Source organism: Aphelocoma coerulescens, chromosome 14, assembly GCF_041296385.1.
Source record: "Aphelocoma coerulescens isolate FSJ_1873_10779 chromosome 14, UR_Acoe_1.0, whole genome shotgun sequence".
NCBI lineage: Eukaryota > Metazoa > Chordata > Aves > Passeriformes > Corvidae > Aphelocoma > Aphelocoma coerulescens.
In genome coordinates, this window is record NC_091028.1 from 8,523,619 (window position 1) to 8,547,500 (window position 23,882).

Genomic DNA, 23,882 nt, shown 5'->3' on the forward strand with positions numbered 1-23,882 from the left:
TCGAAGGCTCCCTCAGCTACTCGAGCTGAGTCATCACCGCCTGGCCCAGTGGCACAGGGAGGGAGGGGTGTGTTCCCATGGACTCTGAACATCCTCAAATCCAGCAGCACACCCTGCCCGTCCTGGTCAGAGCAATGCCGAGCAAAGCACACAGGGGATCAATGAAGCAACACAGCAACTTGGGGGTAGAAGTGCTCAGTGTTTGTACAAGATTCCTGAAAGAAGACATTCCCCTCCCTGTGAAATACATTTCCCCACTCTTGCAGCTCCTCTGGCTACAGGCACAGCCTCCTGTGTCGTTTTACAGCACCACGCTGGATGGAAGGCTGCCAGCAGAGCTGGGACTCCCCATGCTGCAGCCCTCTGACACTCCATCTTCCCAGAACTGGCAGAGGCGGAGAGGTGAGCCCCAGAGGGACGCTTCAGAGGCAGGAGGAGAAAGTGGCCAATGTAAGGAATGTTAACAATGCTGGGTGTTTGGGATCTTCAGTGGTGGCTTGGTTTTAGGCCCTGGCAGAGGCCACCTTAACAGAGACAACAAAAGAGGTTTTAATTAAGGCAGAAGAGTCAGCTCAGACAGCTAGAAGGATGAGCAGGCCAAGAAACATGTAATTGCAGTGACATATCCCTTCGTGCACTACAACTTTGTTCTCCAGGTGATTGTGGAAATTCATCACTCAGACTTTTCCAGCTGCCATCCCACTCCCAAACTCATATCCCTTCTCCCACTCCTCTCCCTGCTACTGCAGCTGCTGATCAAGCGATCCCAGTGAAATGCACAATGTGGTGTTGAAACTTTGAGGTGACAACACAGCAACACAGCACAGACACCCCACTCCTGCCAAACACTGCCAGAGACACACTAGAGCAAAGCAGTGGTCTGAACACCTGCCTTGCAGGAAATCTCACAAGAAGCCCCAAATTTGTCAAACCTGTGACAGAGGAGCCTTCTCCAGCTCCTCAGAGGGAGAAAACAGCTGTTTCACACTGTACTACACTTTTTAAATGTACTACTGTATTACACTTTTTTAATGCACAGGACAGCCAGAATAGCCTGTAGCAGTCACAGAACAAGGGACTGTGGTTCACGCCCAGGCACAGCAGGAGTCTCAATCTAGTCTCAAGTTTGATTTGAAGAGTCACAATGAGTCACTTGAACAACTGAAGAGGCTTTAATTTATGTACAGTAAAAATACAAACCAGTCAGTGGTATTACATGTGATGAACAGCAGCTACTACACACCGTTAGTACTCGTACAGCTATTTGCTATTAAGGTGTATCAGCACTTGCTACACAGATCAGCTGAGGCTCCAGGGCTGCTCATCCACAGCCACACAACTACCACACACCTAATGTGTGTCCTGGCCCCAGCTGCTACACCACAACATGCAGTTGTAAAACCTAGAGTTTAAACCCAGTTTATAAACCTAGAGCAGGACTATGCTAAGCTTTAATCGAGCACAACCAGAGCAGGCAGACTCGTGTGCAGCCAGTTGTCTGTACTCAGTCAGGTACACAAGCATCAGATGCCTCCAACTTTCAGAGCTGCTCTCAGCAAGAACTATTCCTGCTCTACTACATGTCCAAAATTAAATGTTAACTCTTTCTGAGAAGTCCGAGTCTCGTTCTTAAGTTTCATAACGCAGAAAAACCCCAAAGAGCTTTCTGCAAATACAGACACTGGGTAATAAATGGGGATAGTTGCAGCATTCTCTCACTTTTAATTATCTACTTTCTGCTGCACTGAATTCTGTGAATGACATGGCAATCCTCTTTTCAAAGGCCTTTGGCTCTCTAAGGTCTGTGATATTCAGGAAGTGGCACTGACCCCAAGAACACTAGCCCTGAGGGGTGAGAGCACAGGACTGACATCAGTCTGCTTCAGGAGCTAAAAGCTAAGATGCATCCTGTCAGGCACAGAAAGACAGGTGTGTCAGCCAAAACTCCTAAAGCCAATAGCAGGATGATGAACCCCTGGAGAAAATCCCAGGGAGAATAGGAAGAGGCCATGCACCTCAGCATGCAGGCCCATGGGACAGCAAGTATTGTGACAAAGGAAAGGCCTGGGTCTAACGAACCCCAGTAAGTGCCCAGAGCACACCCAGAATATCCCTGCTGGGGTGGAGACTGCTCCTAGCAAACCTAAACCTAGCTTTGGGCTAGGACAGAACTAAACAGACAGGCTGAGGCTGCGGAGTACGTGTCAGCTCTGCCTCGTTCCCCAGCTGCTGCCCCAAGGCAGGTGTTTCAGCTTTCCCAGCTCCAGAACATTCAGTGGCACAATTCAGACAACGTGGAATGGAGTACACTAGATGAGGATACAAAGTTTGAACAGGACACAGCAGCTTTCACGAGGGACTGCTTGGCCAGGCCAGTGGCGCTGAGGCACGCTCACGAAGTGCTCAGGAGAGCACAGGGCTCTGGCCTCACTGGACAACACCCCTCTCCCCACCCCCAGAATGTTCCTGTGTGCCTGAAACACAGGAAATGGGCTACTAGACCTGAGTGAGTGGCAAGAACTTCTGGTAATAGCTCTTGGTAACGTCAATCATGAGTTCCTGGGTGCATTCCGGGAGCTCCCCAGAGAAGAGTCCTGGAAGAAGAACAACGTTATGGCCATCAGTCATCGTGTACCACCTGTGTACCATGCACTAAAACAGGGAGTTTCACAAGTTAAAACTGTTACTTTTCAGTGCAGCAAGTGCCTGATACCTTTATTTTTAGGTATTAAATGCTAATAGGCACCTTTGTTATAGCAATCTCATTTAAAATAAGAATATCCATGTTATCTGCACTTCTGTGCAAGGGAAGATAAAGGGAGCATACCTGGGCAGCCCGAGAAGACAGTGAAAGGTGGGACTACGGTTTCAGGAGGGAGTACTGTGTTGTCTAAGATTTTGCAGCAGTCTTTCAGAACACATCTACGTCCCTGAAACAGAGAACAGGAAAAGTTTATATTTACAACACTATAAACATGAGATCTTCTTCTTATTACTGATACGTCACCTAAATTTCAAGAAGATTAATTGCTCAAAACACATTCTGTATAAGAAAGCACAGGAATAGATCTTTACCCTGACTGAATGCTCCTCCCAACAGAATTAACTTTTCTTTTTGAGGAAAACTGTCTGCTTGCTTTCAACTAGCACAGGTACATGCAGCTGCACATTAACATGTCAACGTTCAAACTGGCACCAAAAACTCAAGTCAAGCACTACCAGTAAGGCTTTCTCTACCTCAGCACACCGTAGCCTTGACTATTTGGTCTTATTTACACAGAAACACGATTCCACTTGTACTCTGTGGTCAGGCTGCCTTCCACGGGCAATCCCATTAGCCACAGGGACAACACTGTTGAGGGATTTTCCAGCCAGCACCAGCTGAACCCACTGTCCTCAGAAAAGCAAACCTGAAAGCTCAGCTTCCTGCAGAGAAGGAAGAGGAGGAGGAAGGAACAGCGCAGGGAAGGTGAGCCAGCTCCAGCCAGCTGGTGCAGACACCTCTCAGCTGTTGTCACAAGGCCTCAGCAGCACCCACGAGTTTACAGAAAATACAGAAACAGCACTCACAATGACACAGTTCTTGCCTATGTGAACATAGGAGCCAATCTGGGCCGCGTTGACAACACAGTCCTCTTCTATGAAGACATGGTCACCAATGTGCAGAGGGAAGAAAGCCACCCTGCAACAGGAGAGGATTGTTTTGTGTCCAATAATCAATCAAAGTGACACTGCTAGACCAAAGTTTTCTGTTCCCAGCTGGATTAACAGATGTGGATCTGGTGCTAAGGGAAACAGACAGTAGTTGGGTTTTTCCTCTCTAAAGGATGGCCCAAATGAGAAGGAAGATATCATGAATAAACACACAAAAACTGAAACATGCTCTTCGTTTTGCTCTTCTGATCTATCCCAGCCTTTCCATCCAACAGTCTGACACGGACACCAAACCTCAAGGCACAGCTCAGTATCTGAGGGAAAGGCACGTTTGAGAGACGTATTTCTGCAAATTGCTGCAAAAGGGACAAGGTCCTCTGAACACAAGATTCAGCAAAGCTGACAGACTTTTTTAGGTATCTCCCTAAAGGAAGGGGCCTCTTACCCTTTACTGAATTTCTTGAAAGGCGGCCTGATGACGCTGCGACTCTTCACCACGCAGTGCCGTCCGACCCGCACGTTCGCCAGGTCACCGCGGATGATGCAGTCGTTCATAACTATTGTCTGCAAAAGGACAGACAGCTAAACGAGCTCCCTCTGCTACCTGTGGCAGCAGTTATTACACAAATTCATGCCGAGATCTGGTCACTCCAGCAAGATTACCTTACTTTAGAGACGATTCTTTCAGTCAAAAGAAAAGTGACAACAAAGCATAAGTACAGGAGGTTGGAATCACCAGTTGTGCTCCTGTCATGCCAGTGAGCATTACAGAGCCAGGCTTAGGCACAAAACAGAACCGCGTTGTTCCGAGGAAATAAGCAGCACGGGCTGCTCGCAGCAGGGGAAGGGCAGTGATGCTGAGGGAGAGCAGCGCTAGGGACCGCAGGCGGGGCACGGGGGCGCGGGGGACCGGGAGGGGACACGGCAGCCGCCGCCTGGCGCTCACCTTGCCATTGAGGACGATGTTCTGGCTGCCGCACAGCACGGACTGCCGGCTCACCTTGTTGCCGGAGGCCTGCGGGGAGAACGGGCGGTCACGGCGGGTGTCCCGGGCCCCGCCGCCCCCGCAACGCCCCGGCGAACCCGGCTCGGCCCCGCGGCCCCCGTACCCCCGCTCCCCACGCCCCCGCACCGTCTCGATGTACTCGGACTTGTTGTAGAGCATCTCGCTGAGCTCCATGGCCGCTGCCGCCCGGCCCCGCCCGGCTTCCGGCGCGTCACCTCCGCCCGCGCGCCCCGCTCCCGCCGCCCCGGTTGCCATGGAGGCCCCGGCGGCAGCGGCGGCCCTGAGCGGCGCCGACAAGGAGAAGGTGCGGGGCCGGGGAGGCCGGGCAGGGCAGCGAGGCCGGGGCCGGTCCCATCCCGGTCCCATCCAGACGGGTGTCTCTTGCAGCTGCGGGAGAAGCTGGCGCTGCTGAGGCGGGAGTACAGCGAGACCGTCATCCGGCTGCGGGTGAGCGGGCCGGGCCGAGCCGGGTCGGGCCGGGCCGAGGGGGCACCGGGGCACCGCGGGCCGGTCCCAGCCCCGCCGGGGTCTTGTGTGTCCGCAGCGGGCGCGGCGAGCCGAGCGAGCCAGGAGCCACGGCCGGCGGGAGCGGAGCCCCCCAGGTGGGAGACGGGGAGAACGGGATGCCCCAGGTGGGAGATGGTGGGAACGGGATGCCCCAGGTAGGAGCCGACAGGCAGCCCCCCCAGGACACGGCGGTGGGAGCACCCAGGGACCCGGCGGCCACTGTTGCCCCTTAGTGCCCCTGTGGACTGTCCTGCCGAGGATGAACCCGGCCCTGCTGACCCTCACTCCGGGCCCCACTGTACCCTCAGCCACTGCGGCCACATCCGCTGCCCCCGTACCCCCACACGGCCCTTGCCCTGGGTTGAGCCGTGGTCTGCAGTAACATCTACTCTGCTTCCCTCCTCACCAGGCCTGCAGTGCTCTGATCCTGACTGTAAGATCCCCATCCTTCCCTTCAAACAAAGCCTAATTTTACCATATGATGTTTTTCTTGGACAGGACTTTAGGAGTACTTTACACGTGTGACATTTGTTCCCCCCAGGTTCTAGAGATAACACATCTCCTAGTGCTGGTGGGCCCTCTCAGTTACAGACTAAAACCTGCTCTGATGCTGATACAGAGAAGACAACATCTGTCACAGTTAAGCATGTTCCAGAATTCTCCAGTGATGAGGTTAGCCCGCAGGACAGCTCCCGGGCAGAAAGCTTTCAGGCCAGCCAGGAAAACCTGTACTGTGGGATCACCAGGCCTGTCCCTGAGGAGAAAACGCCCCAAACCTCCCGAGGCATGATGAAGCTGCGGAGACGGACGAAGGCTCTAGAATCAAAGGAACGGGAATCAGTGCATGATGTGCATCGAATCAGTGCTGGTGCAATGATGAAAAATCAAATTGCCAATGCAGAGGAGCTTCAGTCACCAGTGTTCAGGCGCAGCAGCCTCTCGCACACTGAGGAACCCACCCAAAGGGCATCTGGGGCAGTGCTTGTGCAGGGAAAAAGAAATAGTTTTACTCCTGATGCAGCATCAGGGGTTGTACAGGATGTGTTTGAGGGCAGTGTCACTGCAGGAGAGCCTGAGCTCTCCCCACATGCGCTGAGGGACAGCAAGGACATCTGGCAGCCCGAGTCCTCAAGGGCTGTGGCCACACTTGGTAAACGTGAGCCATGTTCACAGCATGGAGACGCTGTTTTACTGGACCCCAGAGGTGATGGAGAAGAAGAATCCCCCAGTATAATAAAACAGCCGGAGGGTGAGAGTCTGTGTGAAGATCAGGAGGAATTATGTGGGCTCTTGGATTTAATGTCAGAAAATGAAATATTGCCTGACAGCAGAAATAACACCATAACCAAGGAGAGCAAAAACCTTGAAGGACAGCAGAGTGACACTAATACCCTAAATCCCTGTCCTGCAGATCATGCTCTGGACAATGCTGAAGAACTGTTGGAGAATCAACAGCTTGAAATTCAGTCAAGACTTTCTCCTGCTGACAAGGCGATGGCTCCCGAGGGCACGCTGAGCTCTTGCACAGTGGTTGAAGGGCTGCTCTTTCCCGTCGAATACTACGTCCGGACAACTCGCCGCATGTCAAATTGCCAGAGGAAGGTGGACCTGGATGCTGTAATCCTCAGCCAGCTGGGCAGGAAAAAGAAAGGTCAGCGGAGTAAATGCAAGCAGAAGGATGCAAACCCCAGTCAGCCCTCCCAAGAGAGAGCCGAGAGTGATTCGGAACCAGGGGTCATGCCCTCCCCTTTTCTTGGGACAGAAAACGATCCAGCAAACTCAGGTAGTTCTCAGAAATCTCTTCCTGCGTCCAGCAGCAGCAGCAGCAGTACTTCACTTGGATCCATTTCTCAGAAAAGCATCACTAGCACAAGGCAAGAGCAGAGGCAATCCCAGAGGAAACAGAAGGGAAGAAGAAAGTCTGCCTGCAAAGTCCCCATGCATCCAGTGTCACAAGAGCTTGTAGAGAGTCAGGATCCCATAATGGCCAATGAAAGCTGTGCCCTGCTGTCAAATGAGAACCAGAGTGAAAAGGAGAACTGTGATGCTAACCTTGAAAGGTCATCCTCCGATGAAAGGAGATTGTCTGGTGCTGCAGCACTGGGGTCTGTAGGGACAGGAGTGACTGGAGCTACACAGCCAGCGAGTCCTGATCCTCCTCTGGGCGGGAGCCAAGTGCCAGGGAAATGCCATAAGACTCTGTTAGAACAGGTTCAAAATCCACTCCACAGCAGTGATTCTCTGAGCCCAGGGAGTGAAACTTTTGCCAGCCATGTGGGAGATGTGGAAGCCAACTCTCCTGTGTGTCAGGGAGATAAACATCCAGTGGAGCGTGCGAAGAAGCAGCGAAGAGCCTGTGGGGTTGAGCAGCTCCCCGGTGTCAGTGTCCCTGTACGCCGCTCCCTGCGCTGCTCTGTGAGACACAGGGCACAGACAGGCTCAACAGGTACTTCCTCACATATAAACCCCAAAATGCCCCATTCCCCAAGGCAGGGGAACGTCCCTGTGATTGCAGGCCCTGCTGTTCACCCCCTGCTGTGTTTATGCAAGAAAATACGATAGGGGTTAACTATTATTATTTTTTTAATGAGATTTATTTTTTTTAAAAATAGATCATTGTGGTGCCTATGTTCCTTGAACAATTCCAGAAACTTCTGCAGGGAATGAACAGAGGAGGATCAGGGCTGAGAACTTAATGCTGAGCTGCCCTTGCTATTGAAGTGAAGGTTGTGAACACTAGGGCAGCTTTGACAGCAAATGGATGTCTGTGTGTTCCTCCAACTGAGTCTGCATGCTAATGATTATTTTCTCCTCTCTGAGGTTCTATGAATATTGTGAAAAGAGAAAGTATTGGGAGAAAACCAATAAACCAAACTGACCAACCACCCAGGCATATCTGTCAGGCTTTGGTGGTGATCTTTGAGCTGAAGGCTTGATACAGAGATACAGAGTAACTGCAGAGTGTAGTGTCTTTCCAGAAAAGTGCCACTTTCATGTGTTAAGATGAATATGGCTTTTTGATTTTTTAAAAAAATGATGACACCCTTCATGAGAGATTCTGAAAAGGCAATTTAATGGTTATTTTATGATGTGATGTTGTGTCTTGTATTCTTGTGTTTAGATGACAGCAGCAGAGGACGCAACTGTCCCATGGGTTCACAGGGTCCTGCTACCCTTGGGCTCCCTGCTGTGGACCCTGACGCTCGTGGCTCCCTCTTCTCCTTCCGCAGCCTCCAGTGGCTGGTCCCTAAGCTGGGCATCAGGGACTTCCACTTACCGAATGAGGAATTCGGAGTGCTGAAACTGGAGAAATTGAAATCTTCTCCCGTGAATGACTTGGAGGATTTTGTTCTGTGTGTGTCTGAGGATGGTGTGGCTCCAGGGGATACACAAGATGCACAAATTAATCCAAAAGAAAAAAGTCTCGGAAATAATTTGATTTCACCTTCCAAAAATGGATTGCCTGAACTCCCCTGCATGAACCCGACTTTCAAGAAGGAGCTTTCCACCCATGAATTGCTATTTACTCCCATGGGGACTGTCTTAGCTGAGGCTCCCACCCACACTGAGTCTCAGATTTCCTCGTCTGTTTTCCCTGCTGTGGGTGCAACCCCAGGTGTTTTACCTTCAGTGCACAGTGAGGTCTTCCCTGATACACCTTTTGTACCTGCCTTGCCACTGACCTCACCTTCCCCCAGAGGAGCAGCTGCCCTGGTCCTGGGGCATGTGGCACACAGAGACCCGGCTGTGCCACTGTGCCCTGACAGCTGTGCTGCAGGGGCTGCCACAAGCCAGGAGGAGCAACGTACAACATTTCCTTTAGCAGCTGAAAGAGGTCCTGAGAATAAATCTGATGAGACTGTGTCCTTGGAGAAGCATGAGCAGTCAGAGAACAAAGAGCAGGAATCCTGCAGAGCTTCATCTGAACAGGTAACAAGCTGGGCTCTTTGCAAGGGGTACTAAGCCAGTGGTTTTGTGGGCAAATCCCCTTTTCCAGAGTCCCGTCTGATTTAAGGGAAATTCTCTTTGCATGCTAGTCCTGCATGGATCATAGGTCTCCAGCAGTGGCATGCAGTATCTGCATGAGAGCAGCAGAGAGCATGCAGCACTTCTGCCTCATTCTTGCAGGTGCTGAATATAATTTCAAAGTTGAATTATCCTCATTCTGTACTTTGTTCATGCAGACAAAAGATGTAGCAGAACAGTTGACTCCAGTGCTGCTGGATGGTCCCAGAGAAGAGAGCTTGCAGCTTGTGTCAGAGCTAAAGGTGGGAGAATAGCAGGGGATTGTTACTGTGGCAGCAGCAGCTCTGCACGACCAAGTTTAATAAAAATACAATAGGTCATCTTGTCTATCAGAGGAAAACCAGCACTGGTTTGTTTTGGGCAGGATTCCTCGTGCTCGTGTGCTGTGGATGTGAGCATGGTGTGGTGGGAGGCTGCTGGCTGCAGGGAGCTGCGTGTGGTCACTGCCTCCGAGAGCGCTGTGTCCCTCTGGGAACCCCTGGCACCCGACTGCTGGGGAAAGGTCTACACCTGGCACCTGAGAGAGGTATGAACACAGTCCTTCTTTCTAGAATTAAGGGCAATTTTCTTGCCCCATGTGTTAGTTCCCAAGATACAAGGAGCTTGTAGCTGGTATAGTTGCATGTTATCTCCTGGAATTTAATACTCCATGCACAGAATGGTGGCTGCACTTCACTTGTGCTTTTTCCCCTTACAGTCCCCGGAGACACATTTTATCTCTTGCATCAACAGGGATTGTGTAATTAGGCAGCCCATCAGCAGAGAGTTCAGCTGTTCATTTAAGCGTGCTTCTTGAGAGGGGTCTGAAAATCACTTCTGCTCCACATAATTTTACTTGAAACACTCTAGAAAATAAGAATAAAGTCAAAGGGACACTGTGGGTGACACTGAATTCTTGTTTTGTTGTCCCAGATTCCTGTAATCCAGATTATTCCTCTGCCAGACACCTGTAACCTCGTGTGTGTAGCACTGGGAGAGCTGGAGATTGGAGAAATAAGGTTTTGTATTTATTTCTTACTCGTGCTTTGCACCCTGAGTAGTTGCAGCTCAACTCCTTGTGAGTAGTGGCTGAAATTATCTTTTTACTAATGTGGCACTTTCTCAGTTGCTTTAACAGTTTGAAAATACGGAAGGGTTTTCTAAAAATTGACTATAAAGACCTGTTTATTCACCTCAGAGCTGGCAGACTGATTGAACATAGGCTGATCTGTATATGCTGCTGCATATTTGAGTGGAGCTTCCTCTTGTCATGGTGTGTGCTTGTCTCTTGATTTAGGCTCTTGCTGTATTCTTCTGAGACTGACTCATTCAAGCACTCCCTAGTGAAAACTGGGAATATAAAAGCAGTTGTTGGGCTAAAGGACCAGAGGCTGGTGAGCAGCAGCAGGACCATTCAGGAGCAACAAGTGGAGATGGTGTCGCTCTCAGAGACAGGGGAGTGAGTTTGGGAGTGCTGTTTTGGGGTGGTCTCCCTCCGTGTGGGTGGGTGGGATAAAAGTGAGGAAACAGCTCGGATGTAGAGCATTGTCATTTTCCTCTCCCAGAACACACACTCGTTGTTTTACCTGCTTTTCTATGTGGTGGTCTCCCTCCAGGAGCAAGGACAGGAAGACTCTGATGCCCCCTGAAGAAACTGTTACAGCCTTTGCTGAAGTAGAAGGGATGAAAGAGGCCTTGGTGGGCACCACTGCAGGGAACAGTGTTGTGGTTTGGTGCGCGTTTCTTCTGCCATACACAATTTGGGGGTTGGGGGACAGTAGCAGCAACTGCAGGGTTGTGCAGGGGTGCTGCCTGGCTGTACAGCTGACCTGCTGTAAAATGGTGATTGTCAGAGGGCCTGCAGTGTGGCACCACAGTCGATAGAGAGGGAATGAACTGTGCAGCTGTAATTCCATTGCTTTTGAATCATACTCATTACACCCTTCCTGTCTATTGGCATAGTTTGCTTAATGTGGAACCAAACCCATGTCCGTCCTGCATAGTGGTGTAACTGTGATTAGAGGGTGGAAATGTGTCAGAATTTGTGTTTTCATCAACTGCAGGAATCTGAAAACAGGTCAGCTCCTGAGGAAGATGCATGTTGGTTATTCCTACCCAGCTTCCATCTGCCATCGAGCATATTCTGACTCTGTATGTACACAAAATTCACAGTTCATGCTTGGGCTATACTGACTGGGCTGGGGATATAAAGGATTGAAGTTGCTAGAGAGGATTGAACTATCAGCTCTGTTTCAATACACTGCAAATAATCAAAGGGTCAATAGGTTACCAGGAGGAATAAAAAACCCATACTGGCTGCCTCAACTCCTGGCTTGCTTCAGGGTGCTAATAAAGTGAGAGTGATGCATCCTGGTGCATTCCAAAGCTGCAACATCCCATGTGTGGGAAGCATAAGTGCTGTTGCCCAGGCCTAGTGCTTGGCAAGTCTCTTCCATGTCACATGTAGTGCTGCCAGCATTAGAAACCCACTGTGAAGTGGTTCCTCTGGACATACATGCCCAAGGGAATGAACTGTGTAAAACCAGCATTCATACCAATAATTTTTCCCCGCTTGCTTCTACCTGTGCTATGATTCTCAATGGATTTTTGTGGTTTATCAAGGATTTGATTGTTTTCAGTGAGCATGTAACCTTTTGGGACAAGAATATCTTGTCCAATAATGGTGCCTTGAGTCAGACTCCTTGGAGTCTTCCTCAGATTATCCATCCCAGGATATTTCATGCTGGTTTGTGGCTGTTCTGGGAGCTACTGTTTTTTAGCTGTGCTGCTTTCCATGGAATTCTTGTTACATTTTAAGCTTGTAGGGATTAAAATGTGGCCCAGAAATTTTACTTCTTTTGTTTTTTGAAGTGTCACCTCATCTTGTGGCAGGTTTAGCTTTTTAAAACAGGAAGATAAATTCATAAATCCCTTGGGTCACTGAGCTGTCACTCTGCTGTGTTGCATCAGCCCTTATCAGCCAGCAGCTGCTCTGGCTTTTATCTAATTTGATAAGGAAAGTAAACCATTTCTGTTTTCTTCAGTAAAAATAATGCATCACTGTTCATGGGGCTGTGATTAGAGAGAGTGTAGCAGTTAATTTTTGGAAAATTATTTAGTGATGTATTTTCCCTCTCTGTATCCAGGGCCTTTTGTTTGTTGTTTTAAGTCATCCTCTTGCCAAAGAGAGCGAGTCCTGTGGAAGCCTGGCGTTCCGTGTGGTGGCCTTCAACCCCCGCACGGGCCGGAGCGTGGGGGTGATGTTCTCCTGCCTCCCCCCCGGCCATGCAGGCAGGCAAGTCCCTGGGACTGGGGCTGGGCTGGCTCCTGTGAGGGCTTTTAGGAGAACCCCTGAGGAGCAGAGTAGCTCTGGCAGGGATCCAGTCACCATCTCCCTGGTGATAAGGGGCTGCATCCAGCCCTGCCGTGTGTCCGGTGCGTGGGCTGTGGGGGCCGGGGGCATGGGCTGCTTCCTGCCCACTTCCCACACCAGGCTGTGCGCTGACCCCTCGCCCCGTCACCGCGGGGACAGGGAGCTGGGCCTGAGCCTCTGGCTTTGTCCCCCCAGGGACTGGGGGGTGTGTCCCTGGGTTCCTCGGCTGAACCCCTGGCGCTGCCTGCGGCTGTGGCGCTCTGTGCTGCCAGGTTTGTTTGTGTGGAGCAGCTAGCTGCAGGCACATGGCCTTTTCCTTCCTATGTCCTGTGTTTTGAGGCATCAGCAGGGTCAGCCTTGGGTTTAAGGCTCAGCCTTGCAGCGTCCTTACACAGGAAATGTGATGGATGTGTGGGAATAGCAGTGGACCAAGTTCTTGGTTACTGAACAGTCATGGAATCACAGAATGGTTTGGGTTGGAAGGGACCTAAAGACCATCCAGTCCCACCCCCTGCCCTGGGCAGGGACATCTTCTACTAGACCAGGTTGTTCCAAGCCCTCTCCAGGCTGGTCTTGAACACTTCCAGGTGGTTTTTTTTTTAAGAGTACCGTTTTTTTAAGAGTACACCTTTTTCAAGTATGTTCTGAGTCTCCAGGAGGATTTTCTCGGCCTCCTCCCTTCCCAGCTGCACTGGAGGCACAGTCTGGACTGTAGCCTGCCTGCAGTTGCTATTAATCTTTAACTAAACCCTGAACTAAATGAACAAATGCTGCCATGATGTTGTTCTTGCGCATCCTCTGCCATCTGCTGACCCCCATGTCCCCACAGGTACCTGGAGGGTGACGTGTGGGACACTGCGGGAGCTGCCGTGCTGACATCGGGCGCCGTGGCCGTGTGGGACCTGCTGCGGGGCTGGTGCATGGCGGTGCTGCCCCCGGACCCTGCGGGGCACTGGGCACTGGCCCGCTGGGCCGCCGGTAGGGCCGGGCTACTGGCTGGGCGCCGTGATGGGACCGTCCACCTGTACCGGTACCAGCCACCCCAGCCAGGAGCCACCTGATGGGGGGGGTGTGAGGACCCCTGTCACCAGCGGGACTGTGTGTGCCGTGTGTGTGCAATGCCATTAAATGTGTTGCCTTTGGAATGAGTCTGTGTGTGTTGCCACTGCTGTACAGGGGGGCTTCCGGGGGGCCTGAGAAGGACCTGGGGGTCCTCATGGACACCAAGCTGTCCCTGACCAGCAGTGTGTCCTGGGAGCCAAGGAGAACAGTGGTGTCCCAGGGTGCACCAAGAAGAGCATTTCCAGCAGGTCACGTTCCCTCTGCTCAGCCCTGTGAAGCATCTGGAGTGCTGTATCCAGCTCTGGGCTCCTCATGACAAGAGGGACACAGAGCTCCTGGAGTAAGTCCAGCAGAGGCTGTGGAAAGGAAGGGACTTCATTATCTCCCTGACAAGGAAAAGCTGAGGGAGTTGGGGCTGTTCAACCTCAAGAGGAGACACAGCTGAGAGGGGCCTTATCAGTGTGTATAAATACCTAAAGGGGCTGCCAAGAAGATGGATCAGGCTCTTCTCGGTGGTGGTGAACAATGGGGGCAAGAAGCTACAGGCAGAAAGTGTTGCGTGGGAAGTTCCACCTGGACAGGAGGCAGAACTTCTTTCCTGTGCAGTGACCGAGCCCTGGAGCAGAGGCCAGAGAGGGTGCGGAGTCTCCGGCAGTGGAGCCGTTCCCGTCCCGTCTGGCTGCACTGCTGTGCCGTGTGCTGATCCCGCGGAGCAGCCGGGGGCGGGAGCTGCCGGACCCTGCGGCGCTCATCCCGGCCCGGGGGCGCCGCTCCCAGCGGGATCGCGGGATCCCGGCCCGGCGGGCGCCGCTGCCAGCCCGGTCCAGGCGGGATCGCGGGATCCCGGCCCGGGGGGCGCCGCTCCCAGCCCGGTCCAGGCGGGATCGCGGGATCCCGGCCCGGGGGGCGCCGCTGCCAGCCCGGTCCAGGCGGGATCGCGGGATCCCGGCCCGGGGGGCGCCGCTGCCAGCCCGGTCCAGGCGGGATCGCGGGATCCCGGCCCGGGGGGCGCCGCTGCCAGCCCGGTCCAGGCGGGATCGCGGGATCCCGGCCCGGGGGGCGCCGCTCCCAGCCCGGTCCAGGCGGGATCGCGGGATCCCGGCCCGGGGCGCCGCGCGGCCGCCGCCCGGCAGGGGGCGCTGCATCCTTCGGTCCCGCCCGCGCGGCGCCCGCCGGGACAGCGACGATGGCGGCCCGTGTCCTCTCGTCCTGCGCCCGCCGCCTGCTGCCGCTGCCCGCCCGCCCCGCCGCGCTCCGCTCCCTCCGCCGCCTGCCGCCCGCCGCGCCCGCCCCGCCGGGCCGCTCCGCGCTGCTCCGGCTGCCGAGCGTGGCCGCGCCGCCCTGCCGCGGCTTCTCCGAGCTGCCGCCACTGACCTTGGCCGACATCAAGGACCGGGTGCTCTACGTGCTCAAGCTCTACGACAAGATCGACCCCGAGAAGGTGGGCTGGACGGGGGGGAGGCGGGAGGGCCGAGGGCCACGGGCTCCGGTGTAACGGGAGCTGCCGCCCCGGGCACGGCCGTGCCCGTGTCCCGCTGACCGCCGTGTCCTCCCCCAGCTCACAGCCGAGTCCCACTTCATGAAGGACCTGGGCCTGGACAGTCTGGACCAAGTGGAGATCATCATGGCCATGGAGGACGAGTTCGGTAACGGCGCCCGGGGCTGCCGGGGGCGGCCGGGCCGCGGGAGCAGCGGCACCGCTGGCCTGTGCCGTGTGGGGCAGGGAAAAACGCAGAGAGCCAGCACCGAGAGCAGAGCAAACCACACAGAGCCGTCAGTGAGCTGGGCTGCGGCACCCGCGGGGTTCGGGAACGCGTCCCATCCCTTTGCTCCGGAGCTTGGGCCCTTCGGAAGCAGGAATTCTCTCCCACCCGCGATGAGCACCACCCGGGGAAGGGGAGAGGGGAGCAGTGGGTGCTGAGCTTGGTTTCGCAGATCAAAAACCCCAGGCAGTGCAGGCTGCTTCTCTCACCAGAATTTTTCCCACTCTCAATCCTTAATCCTACTAGAGAAAAAAAAAAGGTGTTTTCTCCTTATCAGTTTATATTCCAAATTTCTTTTTACTTCCTTTTGGACTTCTTCATGCTTCTCTCTAAAGCTCATGCATTCTGGAGTAGGTGCCTAAGTGTCATCTTGGGCCATAGATGTCACTGGGGCTTGGTCACTCTCTAAGCCCAGAGTGGATGTTTCACTCCCAGGGCCTTTGCTGGCAGTGTGTCTGTAATCCCCAAGTGAACTGTGAGTGTGGCCAGGAGCACTAAAACAGACATTCCTGGGGTGTTCCTGACCAGTTCCACCACCAAGAGCCCTTGTGCCCTGCCGTGGTGTTTTTATTGCATGCAAGCCCATGACAGCACACTCAGCCTAAGGGGCTTCAGGCACTGCCTGGAGGTCCAAGAATGTCCCCCTGCCACACACCGGTAGCTGGGGGGCTCTGGGAAGGCATTGGTGGCTTTAACAAGGCACAGGGGGCACTGGCTCCTGCTGTGCCTACCATGTCCCATGCCCAGAAGAGGTGTCACTTCGGGCAGTGCAGTGATGGCAGCATCAGCTCCGGCTGACACAGCAACCCCTGCCTGCTTGTCCCCTGAGCCAGCAGCCATCCCTTCCTCGCCCTTGCTCCCATTTCCACTGGTTTTGGGTTAAGTGTGTGCCCTTTCTTGCAGGATTTGAAATTCCTGACGGAGATGCAGAGAAGCTGATGTGCCCACAGGAGATTGTAGATTACATTGCAGATAAGAAGGATATTTATGAGTGAAGCAGTTCCTCAGAGGTGAGTTCAGAGGTGTTCTGAGGGTGCCTGGGCACATTCTGGGGTAGGGGCAGGGCGATATGTGACATGTGTGGCCCAGGCGGGAGCCCAGCAGCTTGGGAGGGAGCTGGCAGCAGCTGGGGATGCCAGTGGGGAGGGTGAGTGGGATGTGTTTTCCTGAGGGTGGGGGTGTTTTCCTGAGGCACCTGCCTGAGGAGCCTGAGAAGACATGGGGCTCAGCCTCTCCTCCCGTCCTGCCTGGCACATCCAGCGCTTGGCTCATCCCAGGGGCAGTAGTGGGTGGCAGACTGGTCTGGGCCATGGCCGCCCATTTCCCCATGCCCCTCGGCCCTGTGCAGGGTGTGGGGGGGCACCTCAGTCCCTACGGCCGCTGCTGTTTCCTCTGCTGCAGCTGGGAAGGAAATGGGCAGGAAAGGGTTATAGGAGCGACGGCAGAGGGCTGCAGGGGAAATGAGGTGGCCTCAGGCCAGCCTGCAGCACTGATCCACATTCTTGCCTGTTCCTGTGTGGCTCCAGGCCTCCCCCCCAGCTCCCTGGGGCAGGGGGGCTGCGCCTCTTCTCTGTCCAGGGCTGGGGTAGGAGCCGTGGCCTTTGGAGAGAACTGGGGGCTCCTTCTGTGCCTGTGTTCATCGCTCAGCATGTCCTGACCCGCTTCTGTGCCTTTGAATGCTTGATGAAGTGTTAAACATGTGGATTTTGTTTTCCCAGGAGCTGTCCCACACCAGGACTGGGCTGGTGCCGGCAGGGATGGATGGGAGTGCACATGCTGTCCCACTGCGACTTTCACTGGGAAGCTGCACGTGGATGTTGTATTTAAAGCTGTCTGAATGTGTTGTCCTTTAAAAACAAGAAAAAAACAGGAATAAAGAGTTAAGACCATTCTGTTGGTGGCTGTTCTGTTTCACACAGTGGGTGGATCCTGGTGGTGGTGTTGGGGTGTGAAGGACACTCTGGGGACCCTGCCCCAAGATTTGGCTCTGTCCTGCATGCTTGTAACTGTTTATTTCATCAGTGCTGGTCAAAACAAGCTCTGTGTGAAAGGCATCTGCTTTCCTGATGGAAAATAAGGGGGGGAATGACTCTCCTGCTGCTGAAGAGCAAATTCACATCTCTCTTCCTGTACACCCAGTTCATCTGGGCATGGGAGCCTCGCTTTAACCCTCACGAGGCAGGAACGGGTTATTTCTGAACACTCCACAGTTTTTCATCAGAGCCAAGAAATACTGACATGTCACAGCAGCACTGCCAGGCTGGGAGCCAAGGAAGTGTCACTGGATAACGGATGCTCTGGCAATGGGGGAGGTAAGGATGGAAAATGGAGCAGAGGCTGCGGTGCTGCACATGGTGCCTGTGTGTGGTGGGTTGTTCCCAGGTAGTTTTCAGGAGCTGCACTTCACTGTGAGATCCCTGGCAGACCGGTGACCCTCTGCCTCCAGGGCCCAGGTGTTGCTCTCACTGTGCCCTTGGAAACTTCTCCATGGCTCCATAGCTCGGCTGAGCTCTGATTCGTTTTCTGAGCAGCTGCACAGTTGAACTGGGGGCACACAGTGGGTTTGGCTGCTGTGTCCGTGGTGGTTTCCCCATGGCATGGACACAAGAAGTCTGAGGGTGAGGAGTGGTCACTGAGTTCTCTTGGTGTGGTGAACCCTGAGGGATGTGGTGAGGGACCTGCAGCCAGAGCTGACAGTGGTGCCCTGAGGGAGCCTTTACCCTGGCACGGCTCGGGTGGATGGGGACAGAATGGGGATAGCCAGGGGCAGAGCACATGTCCCGGGGATGAACCGGTGGGAGGGGGACAGGCGGGAGCTGTGAGTCTCCCGAGTCCCGCAGGCACTGGCCCCGTGCCGAGCACCCCGGGGTGGGTCCCGCTGCCGAGCCCCGGCCCGCCCGTCCCGGAGGGAGGGTGCTCCGGGGCTGGTGCCGGTGCCGTGGGGCGGGTCCGGGCCGGGGGCTGCGGTTCCCGGCGCCTCCGCCCCGCCGCAGCGGGGGCGGGCGGGGGCTTCCTGCCGCCGCCTGGCAGAGCCGCCCGCGCCGCGCCATGGAGCGGCCCCGGCCGCCGCTGCCCCGGCTCCTGGCCGCCGCAGGTGAGCGAGGCGCGGGGCGGTGGGCACAGCCGGGAAGGGTTCCCGGCCCCGCTGGTCCCTGGGCGGGGGATGCTGCGCTCGGGGGGCGGTGGCGGCAGGGCCGGTGCGTGCCGGCGGCCCGGGGATCTGCGGCGGCGGGAGGGCCGGTACCAGCACCGGGCGGGTCCGTGTCCCCGGTGGCGCTGGGGTTGGGGGCGGCTGCTGCTGCTCGGTGTCACCGGGACCTGCCCGGGTGGGCCCGGCCGCGGGGTGCCGGGGCGAGCGGACAGCGGGGCGGGCACGCCGGCGGCGGCCGCGTGCCGTGCTGTGGCCATTCCGTGCCGTGCTGTGGCCATTCCCTGCGGTGCTGTGCCTCCAGCCCGGGCGACTCCGTGGCCTCGAAGGTGGCGGGTGCTGCGCCTGCGGGAGCCCCAGTGAGCCGCTGGTGGGGAAGGGGGCCCGTAAGGCTCGTGGTGACCCCCGTTCGAGTCCTGGCCCCACCCGGGAGGTGACCACCCGCCGTGGCGCCTGCTGAACCACCCATTCTCCCCGGCGAGGAGCCTCCACGGGCCCCGGAGCCATGCCCGGAGCACTGTTCGGGCGCTGGCGTCGTGCCCTGCCCGCGGACCTGCTGGTGCCGGTTTTGGCACGTGGCGGCGGTGCCGGAGGATGGTCGGGTTCGGCGAGAACCGGGGGCCCCCAGCACAGGCAGAGTGAGGTGGTGGGGCAGGACTCGGCACCGCTCGTTGGGACCAGGGCAGGTGGTTCCCAGCTGGGTTTGGGTTGTTCTGGAGCATCTCCTTCAGCAGAGCCACCCACGGTTAACAGAAGAGAAAAAGAGACCCCCACCTTCAGTGGTAGCTCCGGGGCTCGGTGCCTGGTGCTGGTGCGGGATGCTCGATGCCCAGCACCGGTGCATGCTGCTCCCTTCCCTCTCTCCTAGTGCTCGTGGAATGCTGCGTGCGGCTTTGCCCCGCTCTGGGCAGCAGGACGGGCTCCACTCTGAGCGCTGCCGACCCCTGCGCCCACCTGGGCACCGCAACAGGGGAGCGCTGCCAGACAGGTACTGCCGCGGCTGAGACCGTCCCTCCTGCAGCCCTTTGTGGCACCGTGTGCCAGCCACGTGTGTTGTGGCACGCTGGGGCCCAGGGTCCCGCGGTGGCTGCCGTGGGTCGGACCTGCTCAGTTTCCACCCACTCCGCCTCTGCCCACAGGTCACCTGGAAGAGCGAGGAGCTGGCACAGGGCAGGCACCAACACCCGAGGCCATGGGGCAGCTGTGGACAGAGGCTGAACTGCTGCCCTTGCCTGGGACCCCCGCCGGGACAGTCGAGCTCTCCAGCCCCCAGGAGAGCCCCAGAGGCCCTGGGCTGGGCAGGGAGGGGACAGGGCCCACGGTGCGGGGTGGTACAACCACCGAGCCCCTGGGGCCCCTGGTCTCTGCAGGCACTCCTGAACAGGCAGCTGCAGGCAGGGAGCAGCCATCCCCTGCCAGTCTGGGGGTGACCAGTGCAGGGTCACCAGCCACTGTGCAGGCAGGCACAGATCCTGCAACCATGCACCCCCTGGGCACTGACCCTGTAGGACATGTGACAGTAGAAGGTGCCACAACTGCACAGGGGGCACTTTTGCATTCACCACCCTCTGCAACCGTGCCAGGCTCTGCCAGGGGACAGTGGAGGTCAGCCAGCACCCTGCTGGGATGGAGGGCCACTGGGACAGTCCTCGTGCAGAGCCAGAGAGCCACTCTCCAGCTGGGTGACAGCAGCCCAGGGACTCGCCCGAGCACCGTGCTGGCCACTGACAGCTCGGCACCAGGGACAACAGGGACATCAGCCTTTGCTGGGGGGCTACGGAGGCTGCTGACCCCCCCAGGGACACAGCAGAGGGCACACTGGGGGCTGCCAGGGCTGTCAGGAGGTCAGGGCTTTGCCTCCCGCCCATGGGAGGGTTCCCGCTCTGCTCCTCCCCCCTCTGCACTGTCCCTGAGGCCTGGTGGGGACCCTTTGGCCAGCACAGCCTGGCCAGCCGTGGGGACAGGCCCAGCCTTGCTGCCTGCCACACACAGGCACTCAGGTCTGCCTCTCCCCACCACCATGGCCAGCACCCCGGGGGTGACATCTCCCGGCCAGGGAGGAGTCCTGGACCTGACCACAGGGGTCTTGAGCCCCCCTGACCAGGGAGGTCCCCCTGAGCACAGTCACATCCCCCTGAGCCCATCAGCCATCCCAGGACAGCCCCCCGTCCCTGTGACCCCTGGGCACGCTATGGCACAGGGTGGGGTGACACACGCCAATCTTGGGTCCCCCCACATCCCCCTGTCCCCACAGTCTGCCCCAGCCAGTGTCTCTGCAGTGACCCTGCTGTCGACCCCACTGCCTTCCCCAGGGACTGGCTGGGGGGTCCTGAGATTCAGCCCCACTGTAGACACCCCCCTGGGAGACCCCTCCCCAGGGATGCCCCATTCCAGCTCAAGGGTGGGTCCTGCTGAGAGCCTGGGGGGAACCCAGGTGGGGGTGGGCAGCCTGGTCCCCCCCTCAGCACCTGGGCCTCCCCAGCAGCCAGCTTTGTCCCAGCCTGCCTCTTCACAGCCTGCGTCTTCTCTGGGACCGACCACTGCTATTGGCGTCACCGCCACTGGTGTCACTGCCACCCTCGCAACTGCCGCCAGCCCAGAATGGCTCAGGGACGTGGGGACAGTCACACCAGAGCCGGGTGCTGCTGTACCTCAGAGGGATGTGGTGGGACTGACATGGGGATCCCCAACTCATGTGCCCACTGTGATGCCCAGGCCCCCCCAGCAGCCCACAGATTCCCATGGGACCCTGGGCCATGGTGGAGGCCCTGGGTCCCCCCCAGCTGCTGTGGACACAGACCTGGCCCACCCATCGAGCAGCCCCGGCGGGAGGACAGACACTGACACCCCCCAAGTGACACCGGCCGGGGTGGGCAGAGTCCCGCAGGTGTTCATCGTGGAAGATCAGCCCCCACTCCTGAGAGGTGGGTCTGAGGTTTTGGGATTCTCTGCTGGGGCACGGCAGGAGGGGGAGAGGCCCTGGGAGCCACCAGCATGGGGGGATTGTGGTGGTGGCCCCTGGGGTGGGGTCATGACATGTTGGTCCCCATCTCCTCCTGCAGCATCCCTCCTGCGCATCCCCTGTGAGCTGGTGCTGGACATGGCCTTCGTCCCAGCCCTGCAGGATCCCGGGTCCCACGAGTGCCAGGAGCTGCTGCACAGCTTCAACGAGACGGTGAGTGCAGAATGGGGCCAAGGGGTGCGGGCTGGGGGCCATTGTGCTCAGCTCCCGCCACCCTGCGCAGGTCACTCCCCTCTTCGCGTCGGTGCCTGGGTTCCTGCGGCTGGAGGTGACAGGGATCAGGTGGGTGGTGGCACAGTCCCGCAGTGTGTGACTCTCCCGGGCACGGGGGTACAGGGACCGTCCCACGCTGCGGGGCCCCAGCAGTGCCGGGGTGCAGTGCTGGGCCGAGGGTCCGGCACCCCCAGACTCGCGGGGGGTGTCCCCGCAGGGAGGGCAGTGTGGTGCTGCGCTACGACGCGCTGTTCGCGGCGGAGCAGCTGCCGGTGCCGGGGCTGGACGAGCTCCTCGAGGCCGCGCTGGGCTCTGCCGGTGCCCAGCCGGGGCTGGCGGTGGGCACGGCTCCCGTCCTGCGCCACGCGGCTCTGGGTGAGTGCGGAGCTGCGCCATCGCTGGCCCTCCCGCGGGGCTGGTGGCAGGGTGGGCACACGCTCGGCAGGGCGGAGTGGCACAGCTGGACCCTGCCCCTGCAGCGCGGCCGCTGGACCCCTGTGCTGTGCTCTTCGCCTGCCCGTCCGGCTTCGCCTGCGTGTCCAGGGCGGACGGGAACGTGACCTGCACCTCCCTCTGCCACCGTGACTACTGCAAGAACCACGGCATCTGCACCCACGCCCGGGACCAGCAGCCCCGCTGCCAGTGAGTGCCCTGGGGACAGCCCGGGGTGGCAGGTGCCGTCCCCCTGGCGCTGATGGACCCCCTCGGTGCAGGTGCCCCGTGGGCAGCGATTTCTGGTTCATGGGGCTGCGCTGTGACTACCGGGTGACACAGCAGAGCCTGCTGGGCATGGCAGCCGGGGTCCTGCTCAGCATCGTCCTCCTGGGCGCCGTCCTCGCCGCCATCGCCGTCCGCCGGTTCAAGGCGCTGCTGCTGGAGGCCAGGGCCGACCAGACCCGCAGCAGGTGGGAGCATGGGGCCGTGGGGGCCTGGACTGGGGTCTGTGGGCTCCTGGAGGGTGGGGACTCCTGCCCCTCCTGGGGTGCCGGGGCGAGGGGCAGCAGGGAAAGCCATGGTGGAGTCGCTGGGCTGGGGCTGAGCTCTGCCAAGGAAAACACTGTTGGGTGGCTGATAGCGGCGGTGGGAGGTGCTGGGGTGGGGCAGCTCGCGTGGGGCCCAGGAGCGGCTGCTCCCGGAGCCACGGGAAGCGGGGTGCATGCCAGAAAGGGGGCTGGGGGGCTGTATGGGGCCGCGGCAGCACTGAAGGGCCGTGGGCTGTGCTGCTATGGACAGACGCGTGAGATGACTGATGAGCTCCAACTGCGTGGTCCCTGAGACCCCCCAGTGCTGCCCATGGCACAGGGTCCGCCCGCCGCAGCGTGTGCTCGGCCCGTGCTGCGGTGGGGCAGCGAGGCTCCGGCACAGCCCTGACAGAGCAGCTCATCAGGGAACGGGGCTCTGCTGTCCTGGCCCCACTGCCCGTTTCGTAATGTGCCGTGGGGATTGTTCCCGAGGAAACCACGGGAACAGCTGCAGCCGCTGCGGGGCTGCGGCCAGAGGTTGATCAGTGTCACGGGCTCTGTCCCCACCCTTGAAGGCTGGGCCCTTCCCTGGACCCAGGAAATTTGGGCAGAATTCTGCAATCTGTCTTGTCAAGCAGTCACTGGGGTTGTGTGCTCGTGTGCCTGTGTGTACATATATGTACACATATGTGCATGTGCCTGCCCTGTGCACACGTGTGTGTACGTGTGTGTGTACGTGTGTACATATGTATGTGTGTGTACACAGATGTGTTCATGCCTGCCCTGTATGTGCACACCTGTGTGTGTGTGCATGTGTGTACACATGTGTATGTGCGTGCCCTGTGTGGACCTGTGTGTGTGGACCTGTGTGTGTGTGTACCTGTGTGTGTACCTGTGTGTGTACCTGTGTGTACCTGTTTGTGTACCTGTCTGTGTGTACCTGTGTGTGTGTGTGTACCTGTGTCTGTACCTGTGTCTGTGTGTACCTGTGTCTGTACCTGTGTACCTGTGTCTGTGTGCACACACGTGCCTGTCCTGCCCCACAGCTACCGGCGTTTCTGCCGCCTGGACGACGTCTCAGCCCAGTACTGGTCGCGCTCAGGGCTGCCCTCAGCCAGCTCACTGGACAACCCGGCCTTCAGCAACTCGGAGGAGCTGCTGCACCTC

General features: G+C 57.4%; 4 protein-coding genes across 9 annotated transcripts in view; 3 read left to right on the forward strand and 1 right to left on the reverse strand.

Moving 5' to 3' along the window:
• Positions 1-186: 186 nt before the first annotated feature.
• On the reverse strand, positions 187-4,855 carry DCTN5 (dynactin subunit 5). Its single transcript, XM_069030025.1, has 7 exons — positions 4,787-4,855; positions 4,601-4,669; positions 4,100-4,218; positions 3,571-3,682; positions 2,828-2,930; positions 2,503-2,594; positions 187-524 (listed from the first exon to the last, which is right to left on the reverse strand). Exons 1-7 carry the CDS (start codon positions 4,832-4,834, stop codon positions 504-506), a joined length of 564 nt encoding a protein of 187 aa, XP_068886126.1. The 5' UTR covers positions 4,835-4,855; the 3' UTR covers positions 187-503.
• A 35-nt stretch (positions 4,856-4,890) lies between these two features.
• PALB2 (partner and localizer of BRCA2) lies at positions 4,891-13,694 on the forward strand. 6 transcript variants are annotated; one of them, XM_069029570.1, is made up of 14 exons: positions 4,891-4,964; positions 5,048-5,107; positions 5,205-5,262; positions 5,577-5,600; positions 5,709-7,613; positions 8,289-9,097; positions 9,352-9,435; positions 9,558-9,719; positions 10,106-10,191; positions 10,470-10,631; positions 10,789-10,905; positions 11,236-11,323; positions 12,319-12,467; positions 13,375-13,694. In XM_069029570.1, exons 1-14 carry the CDS (start codon positions 4,914-4,916, stop codon positions 13,604-13,606), a joined length of 3,987 nt encoding a protein of 1,328 aa, XP_068885671.1. In that variant the 5' UTR covers positions 4,891-4,913; the 3' UTR covers positions 13,607-13,694. The 6 variants fall into 6 exon arrangements, with proteins under 6 accessions (XP_068885671.1, XP_068885669.1, XP_068885670.1 ...); XM_069029568.1 differs by lacking the exon at positions 5,577-5,600 and having other exon boundaries at positions 5,205-5,322; XM_069029569.1 differs by lacking the exon at positions 5,577-5,600 and having other exon boundaries at positions 5,205-5,292.
• A 1,084-nt stretch (positions 13,695-14,778) lies between these two features.
• On the forward strand, positions 14,779-17,259 carry NDUFAB1 (NADH:ubiquinone oxidoreductase subunit AB1). The gene is made up of 4 exons (XM_069029574.1): positions 14,779-15,048; positions 15,166-15,253; positions 16,274-16,380; positions 17,089-17,259. Exons 1-3 carry the CDS (start codon positions 14,794-14,796, stop codon positions 16,363-16,365), a joined length of 435 nt encoding a protein of 144 aa, XP_068885675.1. The 5' UTR covers positions 14,779-14,793; the 3' UTR covers positions 16,366-16,380; positions 17,089-17,259.
• A 1,764-nt stretch (positions 17,260-19,023) lies between these two features.
• Positions 19,024-23,882, forward strand: part of LOC138118931 (chondroitin sulfate proteoglycan 5-like) — an 8,115-nt gene continuing 3,256 nt past the window's right edge. The window contains exons 1-11 of the mRNA XM_069030309.1: positions 19,024-19,120; positions 19,387-19,506; positions 19,658-20,022; positions 20,773-20,919; positions 21,034-21,442; positions 21,581-21,693; positions 21,764-21,822; positions 21,971-22,128; positions 22,233-22,395; positions 22,467-22,658; positions 23,762-23,882. The exon at positions 23,762-23,882 is cut by the window's right edge and continues 104 nt beyond it. Of these exons, the coding sequence (XP_068886410.1) occupies positions 19,024-19,120; positions 19,387-19,506; positions 19,658-20,022; positions 20,773-20,919; positions 21,034-21,442; positions 21,581-21,693; positions 21,764-21,822; positions 21,971-22,128; positions 22,233-22,395; positions 22,467-22,658; positions 23,762-23,882 (1,944 nt within the window). The remainder of the gene's footprint in view (positions 19,121-19,386; positions 19,507-19,657; positions 20,023-20,772; positions 20,920-21,033; positions 21,443-21,580; positions 21,694-21,763; positions 21,823-21,970; positions 22,129-22,232; positions 22,396-22,466; positions 22,659-23,761) is intronic.